The sequence below is a fragment of the Aotus nancymaae genome, unplaced genomic scaffold (assembly GCF_030222135.1).
Source record: "Aotus nancymaae isolate 86718 unplaced genomic scaffold, 86718_ANA_hifiasm-v0.15.2.pri h1tg000007l, whole genome shotgun sequence".
NCBI classification, from domain to species: Eukaryota; Metazoa; Chordata; class Mammalia; order Primates; family Aotidae; genus Aotus; species Aotus nancymaae.
Genome location: NW_026988418.1, coordinates 55,201,836 through 55,218,944, shown reverse-complemented (window position 1 = coordinate 55,218,944; position 17,109 = coordinate 55,201,836). Strand labels below are relative to the sequence as shown.

At 38.2% G+C, this 17,109-nt stretch overlaps 1 protein-coding gene across 2 annotated transcripts in view; it reads right to left on the bottom strand.

The window, feature by feature from the left end:
- Positions 1-17,109, bottom strand: part of NOTCH2 (notch receptor 2) — a 159,410-nt gene that overhangs the window by 71,271 nt on the left and 71,030 nt on the right. The window contains exons 4-5 of one of the 2 annotated variants that reach the window (XM_012458827.3): positions 15,789-16,124; positions 5,839-5,961 (exon numbers count right to left, since the gene is read on the bottom strand). In XM_012458827.3, the coding sequence (XP_012314250.2) occupies positions 5,839-5,961; positions 15,789-16,124 (459 nt within the window). Of the gene's footprint in view, positions 1-5,838; positions 5,962-14,349; positions 15,531-15,788; positions 16,125-17,109 lie in introns of those variants that run through there. The other variant, XM_064372641.1, reaches the window with a different exon arrangement.

Below are 17,109 nucleotides of genomic sequence, written 5' to 3'. Positions count from 1 at the left end.
CAACCATTCCATGGGGGCTTAAGGAGCCATGAAGTTAAACTGGATCGTGCCTGTAACATAGCCAAGGCTACACCCTGAGTCCTGGACTGCAGGGCACGAAAGATCCTGCAGCCTCACCTCCTCTGTGTAGGGCTAGACTTTCCACTCACTCTTGTTTCCACCAACAGCGCCACTAATCAACTCTGGGACACCTGGGGCAAGGGTGCTTCAGGTTAGCACTCTGGCGATCTGCCCAACTGATAGGAAACTAAAATTGGGGTGAGGAGGTCGAATTCAGAGAACAGGCTGCTTATATATAGAGTCCTCACAATCAGGTTGACAGCAGAGAAACTGAAATATGAGACGTATTTTCCCATTCCTCCATGCAGAATATAAATGAGAATACCTTTTCAGTCCCAGATATAATTAAGTAGTTTCCTCTCTCAATCAAAGAGCTCCATCCCTACAGTCTTTTTAAAAAAGGTAGAAAAATGGTTGTGAGAAAAACCTCACTCTCGAGAATAACTCATCACCAGCTAGAGGCTGGACTGAGACAGGAACACCTAGCTCAAAATGAAAGCACCATCATGAAAATCTCCATTCCCAGACACAAGGAGCTCATGCCCCACGTCTGGTGAGTGTACCTGCCAACTCACACCGAACATTTTTACTGAAATGGGAGCACTGACAGCAGTGGAAACCTCCCCCAGCTCTTGAGGCTCATCACACTGTAAAGGAGAGCTCAGAGAAAGTGTGGTCCATTTTTTTTGACTGATATCCACCTAACTTCCATTGTTCATTTCTGCTTCATGTCCCAGAGCACTATTTCAAGCCCACGCTGAAATTACATTTCTGGATTAATAACAAGCACAGGAAAATAAATCACATCTGCCCCAGAAGTGAGCCCAAAGTCAAAAGAAACCACAGAGAGGAATTTGTGAGTTGAGCTTAGGGTCAACTTTAATTCTGAAGGAAATGAACCTTTAAAAAGAAAATTCAAATAGTCTATATAGACAAAACATTAATCTACACTGGTCTAATAAATTTTGAGCCCTTTAAAAACTTTTTTTCCTTAAATGGATATCTGCCAGAGCAGAACTTCTCTGATAAGATGGCCTGAGGCCAAATGCAGTATAATAAAGACATTCGTGCTCTATCTTCATCCAACCCTCAGGTCTATTTCTATTTCCTAAAGAAACATCCAGGTATTTAGGCTTATCCCTATAAAACAATTCATATAAAGAAGAAAATCATCTCCACACACCCACTCTCTAAAACCAATTCCTTTTTTCCATCTGAGCTTAAGCTAGTCCGCAAGAGTGAGAATTTTGGAAGCCACAAACAAACACTAATTAGACAGCCAAGTAGGTTAAAATGCCTGCAGTGGGGTATAAGAGAGTTCTGCCACAGGCAACGGGGAAACCCTCTATTCCTCTACCTCAGGGCTACAACAGATGCTCCCACATAGCAGCAGCAATGGTAACACCTACAGACTATCTTTGCATCTGAAATAATGCTGTCCAACTGAAATATAATGAGAGTCACAGATATAATTTAAAATTTTCCAGTGGCTACTAAAATATTTAATAGTAAAAAGGAATAGGGGAAATTCACCTTTATATTGTATTTAATTCAATGTACCAAAATGTATTATTTCAGCATCTAATCAACATTTAAACATTATTAAAAAAATATCTTTTTTCCCCATACGAAGTCCTTTTTTCGTTTTCCTTCTTTTCTTTCTTTCTTTCTTTTTTTTTTTTGACACAGGTTCTTGGTCTTGCTCTGTCCTCCAGGGTGGTATGTGCAGTGGTATAATCACAACTGACTGCAACCTCAACCTCCTGGGATCACGTGATTCTCCTACTTTAGCCTCCCGAGTGGCCAGAACTACAGGTGCATGCCACCACACCCAGCTAATTTAGTATTTTTTTGTAGACACAGGGTTTTGCCATGTTATGCAGGTTGGTCTCAAACTCCTGAAACCAAGAGATCCACTCATCTAAGCTTCCCAAAGTGCTGGGATTAGAGGCATGAGCCACCATGCTTGGCCATAACTGAGATGTGTTGTAACTGTCAATTAGCCATATTTCAGATTCTCAATAGTAAGATGAAACTAGTGGCCACCATATAGAACAGCATGAATTGAGAATATTCAGCATAATAGCTGTTTGCAGAACAAATGAAAATACAAACTTTTTATTGCATTTTTTATTGTTTCAATGTCCCAAGAAAGAGATAATAGCAAATAAAGCCTTCTGAGAAAAGGAGGCTGACTTACCCTAAATCAAACCATGAATAGAGCTGGAAAAATTTCTGCTCATCTTGAAGTCTAGAACTTGCTACAAAACACCAAGTCTTTCATGTCTATGCACTTACAAAACAAAGTCATAACTATCAGACTCTTCTCATTAAAAGCATGGCAAATTTCTAAATCTCCATTTGTTTAAAATTAATGCCTTTTTTCAGCCATATAGTCATACCCATTCTTTTTCAGATAGCTGGCAACTTCACTTCCTCACCTCACTACCCTAACCCCTCCTTTTTCATTTTGTCAAAAGCCAGACCAAATAGTTAATGCTTCCACTCTACAGCTGGAAATTATAAAAGGAATTCTGAACAAAGGTAATAAGGCCCAGTGAAAACGCATCAGACTGAATAAAAGCATTCACATAATGTTAACTTCTAACCTCAAAGTAACCAGCTAGGTTCTTGAAAAGGAAAAACACAAGGACTAAATCACCAAATCTTAGGATAATGAAATTATAAATGAAATATTCAGTCTATTAAAAAGACCCAAGTTTTTAAAATAAACAAAGACAACTCATAAAATCAATTTTTTATAGAAAAAAGACCACAGATTTGAGCACATATTTGGAGTTCAACAAGCCTAGATTCAAACCCTAACCCAACCACTATGCGTCTTGGGCAAATTATTTAACCCTTTGAATATGCATCATCATCTGAAAAAACAGATATTTAAACTCTATATCTAACAGAGTTATTGCAAAGATTATACAAAATTAAACATTGTAATTAGCACACTATTTGGATGCTAATAAACATTAGTGAACTCCTATTAGATTGCTGCTCTGTTCATTTCTTTAATTTGTGTAACACAGAAAACACTAATCTGAATTTATAGATCTCATATCAGTAGAAATAGAAGCCTTATGACACAAAATTTTCCTTCTGTTTTTCTCTTTACAATGGGATGGGTCTGGGATGGTAAATAGCTCAGCTACATGCTACTGAGAACAAAGGTCTGTAAAAAGTGCTAGAAACTGCTGTCATCAATAGTCCAACTGCCCCCATAACTTGGTACATGCCTCACATCAAGCATATAATAATACCAATATAAAAGCAGTAAGTGTTATCACAGGGGAATACATGGGGTACCAAGGGAGTCCAGAGAACATTTAGCTCAGCCTGGAGAGAGATCACAGAAGCTTTCCTGAAGGAGGTAACCACTTGATCTCGTCAGGCATGCAAAAAATGATGAGAAAAATGAGGGAGGAGTGGAGAAGGAAAACCTAGAGAAAAGGAATGGTACCAATGAAGACACAGGATGTGAAGCACTATGCAGTACGTATAGGAGAACTGGGAGCAGAGAACTGCTAGGGTATGCTGCTAGATGCATGAGAAGGAGACTGGGGAAGCAGACAGGGCTGAGGCCATGAAAGGCTTCGTATAACAAAGGAAGGACCTTAGACTTTATCCTGTTGATGATGGGCAGGGCAAAAACAAGGCTTGTCATTGGGAATCTAAGAATTGGTAGGAGTGAAGAAGAAAACCTGTGATGAATAACAAAACACTGACGGTCACTCTAAATGACAGACAACAGATCAAAAGAAATAAAATTGCCACATTAAACTTATCCATGACCTCCACCACCCTTTCCGGAAAATACAAAAACAGAAACATCTTATAAGGACTTCTATCAAAAAGAGGCATTTATTAAATGTCCTGGGATAAGAAATTTGAATAAAATATCATTTCACTGGGAAAGTTTCCCCCAAGAGAAGGCCTTCCTAATTAATATAAAAGCAAGAAACTAAATGTGGTATCAAAGAAAAACCAGCAACAATATTACAATGCTTCAGAAGATTCAGTAATCTTCACTGGCATCAGAAGCCTCAGTACTACACAGTCACTCTCTCACAGAGCATGGGAGAAATCAGAATGTAATCAAGTTCTTTTTTTTTGAGACGAAGTCACACTCTGTCGCCCAGGTTGGAATGCAGTGGCACAATCTTGGCTCACTGCAACCTCCACCTCCCAGGTTCAGGCAGTTCTCCTGCCTCAGCCTCCTGAGTAGCTAGGATTACAGGCGTGTGCCACCACGCCCAGCTAATTTTTGTATTTTTAGTAAAGACGAGGTTTCACCATGTTGGTCAGGCTGGTCTCAAACTTCTGACTTTGTGATCCACCCACCTCAGCCTCCCAAAGTGCTGGGATTACAGGCGTGAGCCACCGCACCAGGCCTTAGTCAAGTTCTTAACGATCTCATCCTGTCCAATACCATAAGGATCATTAAAAAGAGGAAAAAAAAAACAAATTTTTCCTATTTTTTGGTCATGTAATTAGTTACTATTTATCATGTAATTACAGTAATTTTTTAAGTTGAAAAAATAGCCTCTGAAAAATCTACCATAGAAAAATGGCAAAAACTAGAAGAGAGAATATGACAAATAGTACAGAGGGGTAGGAAGTGAAGTTCTAGGATCAAGACACCATGAAGAAATTCTAGGGGATATCCCAATTCTAGGAAAACCTGATGAGAAGGTATTAGAAGGGACAGTTTGGGGATTAAAAACAGAAATGTTTGCCCTCCCAGGAAGTCATGTTACTGAATTTTTAAACACTTTTTATCTTTTTCTATTCATAGCCTATAGCTCTAAAGAGTACTCTAAATAATTAGCGGCTACAGATTTAAAAAAGCAAATCGGAGACACTAAAGAATACCAGCTAGTAACAGCTGCACTCAACATCAAAATTTCTTTGTAGGAGACAGTCCATCACTGGTACTGTAATTTGTTCTTATAATACTAACTTCCTGCTGGGTTTCCACATTAAATTAATTTCTCTCAAAAAGGCTCAACTCTTAGTCCGTTAATCAGTTCTTAATTATCTCTACTTTCAGTAGATAAACAGACACAAGCAGAAATAAGAACCAAGTGTCTGCACAAGTCACTCAACCTGCCTAAGACTACATGAGAAACTTCCAAGATGCTGTAAAATTAAGCAAGACTATTCTTCTAATGTCAGAGGAAAAAAAAAAAAAACCACATCTTTGTTCTGTGTACAAAAAGGGATAGGAAAAAAAATGTAAGATGCATATCATAAAAATAATGTCATTAAGAGTACCTGCCCAACACTTTGCCTAGTTATAGGACATGACATTAAGATGGGACAGATTTCTGTCCATGAACAAACAATAAGCTCTGAACTCTTATAGCCTATACAATTTATTTTAGCATTTCAGGATTCTTTTTCCTCTTTAATATTTATTAAGCATCTACTATGTTCTAGTAATGTTCTAGGTAATATGCTGCTTTTCACAGATAATAAGTTTAGGGTGCACCAGTAATGCTCTTCTCTCATACCTGCCACAGCATCTAGCATGGTGCTGAGTTCAGAGTTGTTGCCCAATAATACCCGTGAAAATGTCTTTGAGTGAACATAGGAGAATGTATGAGGTTAGTACAATAAGCAATGATCTAGCATGGAGATCCTGCTCAGTTCATACACTGGTCCCAGAGCAGACCTATGATATTCGTTACTGATATTTTAAAAAACAGTCCTCTTCTGGTTACCAATCCATACCCCATTCTGGTGGATTCTCCACACTGTACATACCTGTCCACTGTGGAGGACAACGGCAGTTGTAAGTGTTGACCCCATCCACACAAACCCCTCCATTCTGACACTTATGATTAGGGCAGTCATCAATATTCTTCTCACAGGTGTTCCCTTCAAAACCTGGTAAATGAAGAACAAAAGAAAATGATGGAATCTCATAGAGAAGAAACAACCTGCTCTGTTCCCACAAAACATGGTTATTAATTAGAATAGAGCTGCTTCATGACTTCAGTTCAACAGCTGCTCACCCAGGACTTACCATATGAAAAATCCCCAATTTTCTGTGGCCTCAAGCATAGCTAGACAGTGAAATGACTCACTGTGCCAATGGCATGCCTTCATAGTCACCTCACAAACATTTCAAAATGTTTTCATGAAATAAAATCCCAGGGGTAATAAATGTCTACTTGGGACAGAGATATTCACTGATTCTAAAAAAAAACAGGGTATTAGATTTTCCCCAGCTCCATACCAGACTAATGGGAAGAACAGATAAAAAATTACCTAATTAAATTTAAGTTCCTTTTATTTTTTTTTTCTTTGAATGATTGCTAGGAAGCCTCCAAGCCAGTTGGGGAAGAAAGGCGGGGAGGAGATCGGAAAAATATTGAGCTTAAAATGTGAAGATATGGGTCAAGTCTCAATCTCAGCACCTGCACGCTATTAGTGCATGGTAAGCTAAAGTTCTGCATCAGCTTCCTCACCTGTAAAAAATGAGGCTAATTCCACTTGCCTAGCCTGTCTTTCAAATTATAAGTGCCACACCATGAGTAAAGTGCTATACAAATGTTAAAAGGTATCTGAAAATTGGGTGGCATTATTACTAATTAAGTTGCCAGCATTTCTAATTCATCAGACTCTTCTCTAAACTTATAGCACTGCTTCCTTCCTCTTGATTTTTTCTTATATGAAAAACGAAACTAGCACACCAAACTTCACTCTAACTGTCCACATTGTGGTTCTCTGTAGTTTATATTTTGGGCTTCTTCCTTTCTCTTTCCTTGCTACCAAACCCCTGAGCTAATTAAACAGAAGACTACCAGCTTCTATTCTAAATATTCTCCTATTTGAATATAGTATGATTACATATTTGGCTTCCTCAAAATCTCCCTTAAGGTTCCTCTCTCTCACTCAAAATACTTATTGGGTCTTATATTAGGCACTGGTGATACAGCACTAAGTCCCTGCTTTTGTGGCATTTACAGCCTGATGAGTGAGACAGACATTTATCACACTTTGCTTTATTCCTTACCGTAAGTTTCTGTGGTATTCTACATCTGCTCTGCTACACTAGAACATGACTGGTTTCTCTTAATACAATGGCAGTCATGTAAATAAGTATAAACTGAGTGACCAAAAACATTAGGCAAAAAAAAAAAATCAAAAGAAATCACTCTATGGAAGACAGAAATCACTGAAGGCTTTATTGAAGAAAATTATATTTCTCCAGGTATTTGGTACTCAGTCCATTTAAGCAGATGAATCACTAAGCAAGCCTGAAAAAGACTGAAAATATACTCAAATTTTAAAAATGTATCATATTACTCATACAGAAATATGAGTCTTACAAATAGACTAACAAGCCAGAAAATGATGAACCACTGAAGCCCACCCCTACAGAATCCATGGGCCTACTGGGTCCAAACTATAGGGTCTTTGCTCCTAGTCTTGTGCTCTTGATGAAGACATTCTTTGGAAATGCTTAGATTAGTTTTAGATTGTTGGGGAAATAGAGTTCCTGGCCTACCACTGTTAAACTTGAGAGGTTTGGTGGTGTACCAGAATGTCGATGACCATCCTCCCCCTAACTTGATCTCTCTGATGAGTAAGACTAAATACAGTTGACTAGGATGTCAGGGAGGCAGTAAAGACTTTGTAGCTAAACTATAAGGAATAGAAACTGTGACTCGAACTTTATATTAGCCAATGTTACAACTAACTGAATTCACCAACCACAGCAAATTAAAAAAGAAGCAGCATTTTAGCATAACCACAACAGAAAAGAAACAAAGTGTTTTCTTTTTATAACTGATGGACTATTGTTGAGGTACTTCTTCCCTGTCAATAGGTAGGTAGGTAAGAAGGGAGGCAGGAAAGACAGTTATTTCATGGCTAAAAGCATGGCTTCTGGGGCCGAACTGCCTAGGTTCAACTCTCAGCCTTGCCATGCAATAACTGAGTGAACATGGGGAAGATATTTAAACTTTCTTAGGGAATTAACAGGACCTACCTTAAAGGGTTATCATAAACATTAAATGAATTAGATAAACAGAACTTAATTCAACAAATGGTCCTGGGACAACTAAATATCCACATGCAAAAGAATGAAGTTACTCCCTCCTCACACATAAAAAGTAACTCAAAATGGATTGGAGAGCTAAAGGTAGGCACTAAAATTATAAATCACTTAGAAATAGTAAATCTTTGTAACTTGGGATAAGTAAAGCTTCCACAAATATGACCGAAAGCACAAGCAAAAAAAGAAAAAATAAATTGTCATCAAGTTAAAAACATTTGGGCTGAAAAGGCTATCATCAAGAAAGTGAAAAGAGAGCAAAAAGAATGACAGAAAATATTTGCAAATCGTATTATCTGATAAGAAACTTGTATTTAGGATATATTAAAAACTATTACAGTTTAATAATAAAAAGATAACCCAATTATAAAGTAGGTAAAGGATCTGAAGAGACATTCTCCAAAGAAGATACATAATTACTAATAAGCATAAGAAAAGATGTTCAAAATCATCAATCATCAGGGAAATGTAAATCAAAACCACAATGAGATAAACACTTCATATTATGGATGAATATAATAAAGAAGACAGACAATAACAAGTGTTGATGAGGATGTGGAGAAACTGGAACTCACATATACTGCTGGTTGGAAGGTACCCACTTCAGAAGAGTTTGACAGTTCCCGAAAAGGTTAAACAGCATTACCATCTGACACAGCAATTCTATTCCTATGTATATACCCAAGAAATATGAAGATATATGTCCACCAAAAAATTATACAAGAATGTTTATAACAGTATTATTCATAATACTCAAAAAGTAGAAGCAATTCAAATGTCAATCAACCAATGATAAATAAAATGATAAAGTGTGGTAAATCCATATGATCAAATGTTATTCAGCCATGAAAAGGAATGAAGTACTGATATATGCTACCAGATGAATGAACTTTGAAAACCTCATGCTAAGTGAAAGAAGCTACCACAAATTAATACATACTGCATGCTTCCATTTGTATGAAATGTCCAGAAGAGGCAAATAGAGACAGAAAACAGACTAGTAGTTGCCTACCAGGGCTGAGAGGGAGTTAGAAGGAATGGAGAGTAATTGATAACGGGTAAAGGGTAGAATATTTTTGATGTATAAAAATATTCTAAAAGGTAGAATATTTTTGATGTATAAAAATATTCTAGAATTGTTTGTGGTGATTGTTACTTCAATCTGGGAATATACTAAAATTTTTGAATTGTGTACTTTTTTAAAAAGTAAATTGTATGGTATATAAATTATATCTCAATAAAGCTATTATATTAAGGGAAAAAGCACTAAACACAGTATCTTACACATATTAGCTAATATTAATATTTGTTAGTGGTATTATGGCAACCCTTAGAGATTATCTAATCCTTTTATGCTACAGATGAGGAAGTTGAGGGCCACATGGCTGACTTGCCCGAGATTAAATGGCTAGTAAGTAGGAGTAAGTACTTAACCAGAAACTTTACCCAATTGCAGTTCATATGTTTTCTGGGATCCAGGAGTTCCCTTTTGACAATGTAAAAATACAAACTTCGGTCAAAAGTTCCCATGTCTGAGAAAATCCAAGCCAAATCAGTTCTCCTCCAAAATTAAGACAGGATTTATGCTTTAAAAATAGAGATACAGAACTTTTTGGAAAGAACAACCAAATTCTTGTAAGAAACAGTCTACCCAAAGCAAGGGAATGACTATATGAAAAGTTACAAGGCACTTCTTAAAAATATATCTTAAGTTTTTAGGGAAAGGTAAACAGACAAGTTTCCAGACCCGTGGGTGGGATGGGTGTAGCTGATTCACAGAGAGGCTAAAGGGAGTCTACTGCTTAAAGCCAATTCACATCCTTAAAAGGTCAAATGGAGAGAAATTAAACTTGGGAGAAGCATTTTAAGACTGTGCTGTTACAAAACCATGGGCCACTTAACTGATTAATGATGGCAATGAGGGCAGGGAACAGAAAAATGTTTTTCAAACCTGTCATCCCCACACAGAACAGCATCTTTCAAGGAAACACCCTTATCTTTCCATTTTCAGACCCTGGGAGGTGTGAGGGTGGAAAGGCTAGGTAGAGAAAAGCACGATGAGAGCAGAAAGGAGATGAAATGACACAATCAAGATTCTCCCAAGCTGGGCTCAAAGTCTTCAAGAAAAGTTCCCATGAAAGAGTGAAGAAAGAGTTTCTTCCCTCTCCCCCAGAAGAAAGAGTGAAGAAAAAAAAAAACAGGAATACCTGGAACTAGACAAAGATAAAAAGATACAAGGATACTTTTTTCCCCCATTAGAAATCTATCACAAAGCAAACCTGCCAATATACAATCAGTATAACACCCAAGAAAAGGACACATGCAGCCGGGCACAGTGGTTCATGCCTGTAATCCCAGCACTTTTGAGAGGCTGAGGTGGGTGGATCACCTGAGGTCAGGAGTTCAAGGCCAACCTGACCAACACGGAGAAAACATTGTCTCTACTAAAAACACAAAAAATTAGCTGGGCATGGTGGCAGGCACCTGTAATCCCAGCTACTTGGGAGGCTGAGTCATGAGAATAGCTTGAACCTGGAAGTGGAGGTTGCAGTGAGCCGAGATCATGCCATTGCACTCCAGCCTGGGTGATGGGAGTGAGACTCTGTCTCACAAAAAAAAAAAAAAAAAGAAAGAAAGAAAAGAAAATGACTCATGCCCCAAAGAAGTATGAGAATGCAAGAGGGAATCCCTGGCCTTTCCCTATCCAACCAGTTTTCTTGGCACACATCTTCCATTATCTGAATGAGTCCAGATTAGCTCACAGACCCCTGTGACTGTGCCACATAACTCCCACCCCATTACCCCCACCCCAGGCTCGCTGCTTACACCTGCTTCCCTTGATATCTTCCTCCACTTTTTTCTAACTTTGTCACCAAATAAATCAAAGAAATGAATAGGAGGATTCAAAGAGAATAATTTCAGTACATTTTAAAAATTGTAGAATATAGGAATTCTCTGTTTAACACAGTCAATTCATTCATTTTCAAAATATTCATTGAGGCTCCATTTTACGGCAGGCATTACACTGGGGATGCTGGGGACTATGGTAGGGAGTTAAAATGAGAGTTTCTACTTGGAAAGGTGAACAGATAAATAACTACCGTGATAAGCACTGCGCTAGAGATATGCAGATGTCAAAAGACCTTAGAAGGTCTCCAATCCACATGGAGGGTAGGGAATATAGAAGGCATTTCAGTGAAACAGAGTGCCTTTCACAAATCATTAAGAATGAGTTATGTATTAAAAAAAGGGAAGAAGGTGATAGAAAGCTGAGGAGGCAGCATAGGCAAGAACATCCAGCATGAAAGAACAGTGAGGGACATCAGGAACATCTTTCAGGAACATCAGGTAAAACAGAGGGCCCAAGTCAAAGGAGCTAAAATAATACACCCTGGAGAGTGGTATGATCATTTCTGCATCTGTTCCAAAGAAACCTGCCAAAATATGATTAGCATAATACCCAAGAGAATGTCACATTCCCCAAGTGTGAAAATGCAGGAGGCAATTATTTCTAATAGTTCTTAAGCTCAGCAACAACAGAGTAGACACAAAAGCCACAAAATGTGCTTAAGCTTTACTTTAATGATATAGGGATATCACGTATCATCAGCCTGTGGAGTACAGAGGTGTTTCGCAAAGGATAAACCTTCATTGTTTGGAAAGGAAAGATCAGAGAGCTCTTTATGAAGTTTAAACAAAATCAGAGGAATAAAGAGATGTGGGAAAGAAAGAAGAAAAGAAAGTACACTGAGGATAGTCCAATCCAACGGTGAACTCATAAGTCACAGTGAGTAAATTCAAAACAGCCTACTGTTTTTTGATTACTTGTGCTACTTTATTAAAATAGCCACAAACAAAACTAGTCTTTCTAGTTACTGTGGCTGGGTGCCCCTCCTGTAGCTTCTGCTAAAGACTTTACATAATGAAAGTTCATGAAGTGTCTGGATTTCTAACAGTTACTTATTCAAAAAGAAGATGAGATGTGGTTCATTGATTTGATTCTATTAGTTCTATCTTGAAGTTATTTTTCTCCTCCGTCTGTGAAGAAACATTTCTGTGTCATACAAGATGAGTCATTTTTGTAGTTTTAATTCCCTCCTGAGTCTTACAATATTAAAATATACTCACAGTGACTACAGTATCCTTTGCAAGAAAAGAATTGTAACTTAACCATTTAAACATAGTCACTAAGTTATGTGGCATTCACTGACTCACAGTTGAAAAAGACTCCAAAATTCTCATCCCGTATCAGAGTATACAAGGACAAAAGGAGAGGCCAAAGTAAGTCTAGGATGCACAATACAAAGAAAAAAATGAGAAGACCAAAGTTACATTCTCAATACTATGACGTGATACTAAACCATACAGTCAGCCAGTCAATACATATTTGCAGGCCTAGTATATACTGGGCACTGTTTGTGGTGTTTGGGATACATCAGTAAACAAAAACAAAGATCCTAGTTTTCATTCTGGAGAGGGTAAGAGGCAGTAGAATTTGGAAAAGACAGACAATGAACAATAGACATAATGAAGTAAATTACATGGTATAAATTATATAGTAAGAAGATAAGAGTTACAGAAAAAGAAAACAAAAAGTAGACCAGGGTTAGTAATTAAGGGGATGGGGGACAGTTACAATTTTAAATAGGGTGGTTACGGTAAGCCTCAATTAGAAATGCAAAGACGTGAAATGCAGTGGAAGCAACCATTTAGGAGTTGCAGAAAACTTTAACAAGCTACTTTGCCTCCTGCTGACTGTTTCCCCATTTTTATCACTGAAATAATAATTTTCAAATAAGGTGCTGTTTACATTGAGATAGTAACTATTACTCTAAGTAACATTTTAGTCTCTTTACAAGCAGGGGGAGCAATGGAAGGAAGGGCAATGGAAGGAAGGGCACTGCATTATGAAAATGACTTTTTAAAAGAAAATCATCTCTAGGCACCATTTCCTTTTATAGAAATAAAGTGATATTTTCTGAACTCCACCTGGGACATATGAACAATGAGCATAAAATCTTAACAAATTATATAAATAACATCTTTATTCACATTGTCACTACATCATCTATTGTTTTGAATTCTCTTTAATTTTCTTTCTATATATTTGTCCAAAGCTGAAGTCATCTGTTTTAGATTATGGGACCCTGAAAAGCAAGAACTAGTCTATGTAACTACTTTTAAACATCTGCACAATCAATGCTATATATATACACACATATATATATTGATATATAACAAGTACTATTTGATTACAATTAGAAGTATCTTGTTTTTCTCATAACATGAACATATATTTTTAACCCAAACAGCTCAAAGCATTTAACAAAAAGTTGTACACACCTACAAAGTACTTTCAGGAAGCAGACGTGCATGTGGCGCAGTAAGATGCACAAAGTTAAGGCTTTGAAAATAAACTGCCTGGGTTTCAGGACCCAGCCTAACCACATATTGGCTGTACAACTTCGGGTAAATCACTTAACAGCTTCAAACTTCAGTTACTTCATGTGGGAAAACTTGAAAAATGATACCTGTTCCCAAGATTTTTGTGTAATTGAGCTAATAAGCATGGAAGTACCTGGCATAGTTCCTGAGCCACCAAAAAAAAAAAAGTGTTAGTTTTCTCTTCACCAAATCTCCCCATCCCCACCCCTCATGTTAATCTCCCCTCCCACACACACACACACCCCATCAGTGAGTAAATAAATGTCTTGCTTTAAACTACAAGCAGAGAATAAGAGACAGCCAAGATTTCCTTACTCTATTTCACTAGCCCTGGCAGCCTCTCAGCTGCGGAATCCTTGGTTATTTCCTTTCTCAAGGAGGAGATACTATTCTAGTTTGACAGATCCTTTCCTGGACTCACTCTCAGAATTCCCTAAGGTTCTTATCGTGGCTAATGGGTAACAATGCAGAGGCTATGGGAGTGAATAATCACTCTCTCTCAGCTAAAAACTTCCTTTATTGACTTCTCTAACTTCCCGTCAACATCTTGCTGCCAAATCAACCTCTTGTTCTAGGCAACTATTAAAAGTAATTTTCTTGAAACTGAAAAACACATTTAGCCTTCAACAATAAATCATACTAACATCAGTTACTAGTCAATTAGATTGCTAGAATATCAGACTCATAGAATACTTGCAATATTACAATATTTTCAAAATAAAGTTGTTTACATTTATATTTCTGTCTTTAACCCTTAAAATGCAAACAAATACAAGCGTGGAGACAGATGTCTTGTAGTTATTTCTTCTACAAGATAAAGTGGATAGTAATATTATGTTAATAAACATTTATTTAGTATCAAGAATGACATCATCTATTCTTTATTAAAAGAGAAAAAGTAATACAATTAAGGAGCTTGTTCTTGTAACTTAGTTAAATAATATAAAGTTTTCATTTCAGTTATGTGGCAATGCTTTGTATAGCTGTATTCCAAATACATAGTATGGTGCCTAGAACATAGCAGGCAGTCAATACATTTTTACCAAATTAAATGAATAAATTACCAGTTGATTTTATACTGAGGCCCAACCTATGACCTTTAATCCCCCCAAAATAAAACACACAATCCCATTATATGTGAACCATATCCACAATACCAGAATCTAAGATTCCCACTCTGAAAGAGTAGCTAGAACAACTTCTTTTTGAGGCAATTCTGCTTACTTAGCACATTATTCCCCCCTACAGTTTTCCTTCTTTTGTTTTTGTACTAAGGATATTTGTATAAAAACAGGATCTTTGTTGCTTGGTAATTCATCTGCTCCAGCTGCTTGTATTCTGTTCCCAATCAAAATTTTTGGTTTTTAGCCTCCTCATCATTTTTATAAGGAGTTGAATGAATTGGCCAGGCTTGCTCCTTTTTCCCTCTCCATGGAACACCAGGCCCCAAGCTCCCTGACACTGTTCTTTTTGTTTCTATCGTTGGGTTGTGTGTGCACTCTAAGACACTTGTACCAGTGAAGAGTGTAACAAAGTATTGTGCCATGTGTAGTCTCTCACACACCATCTATCAGCTCATTAAAAAGTGCTCATTGATTAACAGAGGACCCCCTCCTCAGTTTCAGAATTCTCTAGCTTTAAGTTAGGGCAGGGTTACCCCAAAGTCAGAGAGGGTACATGGGAGCGGGTTGTGAAGGCCAGTAGCCCAGGGAAAATCATGAAAGGGCAGCTGGCTGCATTTAGGTGAACAAGAAAACAATGAATTACTCCATCAAAAGTGAAAGCACATAGGAAAACTGATCACCCACTGTTAATGTCAATTCAGTTTAAAGTACTTTATTAACCACCCATACATATTTTCCAACGTCTAATTCTCATCCTGTTCTTTTCCATTCCAGACTTTCCTGTCTCTTTCCCAGACCTCTGTTCCTCTTATTTCTCACTGTTTCTACAAAAGGGACAATAAACAATTTTCTAGCCACTCATCATCATAAACCTTGACATGCGAAATTACCCCCTGCTCAGTTTATGGACCACAGTGGGCCCATAAAACTCCTCCCTCACCAGCAACCCACCCCACACAAAATTCTCACTTCCCTTTTTCCCTGCTTTAGGAAGCTTCCTAAAAAAAGCAACCGAGCCACACCCACCACCTCCTGTGCTAGGAGTTTGTCCCCTAATCCTGGGACACTAGGGAGCTCCTTACCTGGAAGGCAGTTGCACTCAAAAGTGAAGTCACCAGTCTGCCGACAGGTGCCTCCATTGACACAAGGGGAGGGTGCACAGGGCACATATGGGCTATCACAGTGCTGGCCTGTGAAGCCCTGAGGGCACTGGCACTGGTAGGAACCAGGCAGGTTGAGGCAGGTGCCACCATGCTGGCAGTGTCCTGGAATGTCACACTCATTGACATCAGTCTCACACTTCTGCCCTGTGAAGCCTGTGAGGCATTTGCAGGAGAACTGGTTGGCCACAGTGGTACAGGTGCTTCCATTTGCACAGGGATGAGACAGGCAGGCATCAGTCCATTGGCACAGTTTACCTAAAGGAAGGATAACAGAACTCAGTACTGGCCACAGAAATAGAAGCTGGCCCCATCCTCAACACCTCATCTTCCAACCAATAGGTGACATCAGGGAGCTCTTGCATGGAGAAGACTTCAACTCTGAATTTTACAGAAGGCCAAACTGGAGTGTCCTCAAGGTCAACTGACACAGAGCACTCTCCAGAAACTCTCCAACACTCTCAGCCAAGACACAAGGACTCAGTGTGCAGAGCACCTGGAGGAAACTGTAGGTTAGTCATATTGAAGCCGAATCTTGCACAATGCTATCAGCAACAGGAGTCTGGATCCATCTACTCTCTCAGAGCTCTTTGTCTCTGCATATGCTGCTCCTCTGTTTGAAATATCAACTTCCTTTCTGTTTTCCTAGTGAACTCTCACTCATCTTGGCAACTCTGCTCAAAAGTTCCAACCTCTGTAAAGTCATCCTTAGTGCCTGCCACACACATACACACGTGTGCAAACATAGACACATCTACATAGACACATTATATATCAAACATAGACACATTATACCACCTGCTACACTGGCAGGGTTAGGTCTCCACGGTATGCTCTCAAATCATGTCTGTTGAATGGATAAAATTTATCAATATTTCCCACAAAATATAGTTACTAAATAGACCTCTTTGGTGATAGAAACAAGTCAATACTACTTCTGTTTCCTCTAAATGTAACACATATATTCTGGGAAACATTTTATTAATTGTGGTCTTGCCATAAATATAACTTGATGTGTTTGAAAATGATGAAGGGCCTCTGAGTTCCTAGATATCAAATGGAATAGAATATGTCAGGAGGACAGAGGTCTAGAAAGCATTTGTGGACTTTCTCAAGTAGGAAAGTACCAGCAGTAGCAGGAACTCTGATGGGTTGAAGACTAAATCATGATGCCAGGGGAAGCAAAGCATATTCTTTGAGGTAAAAAAGAAAGAGAAAAACAATATCCTCACAGAACTAGTAA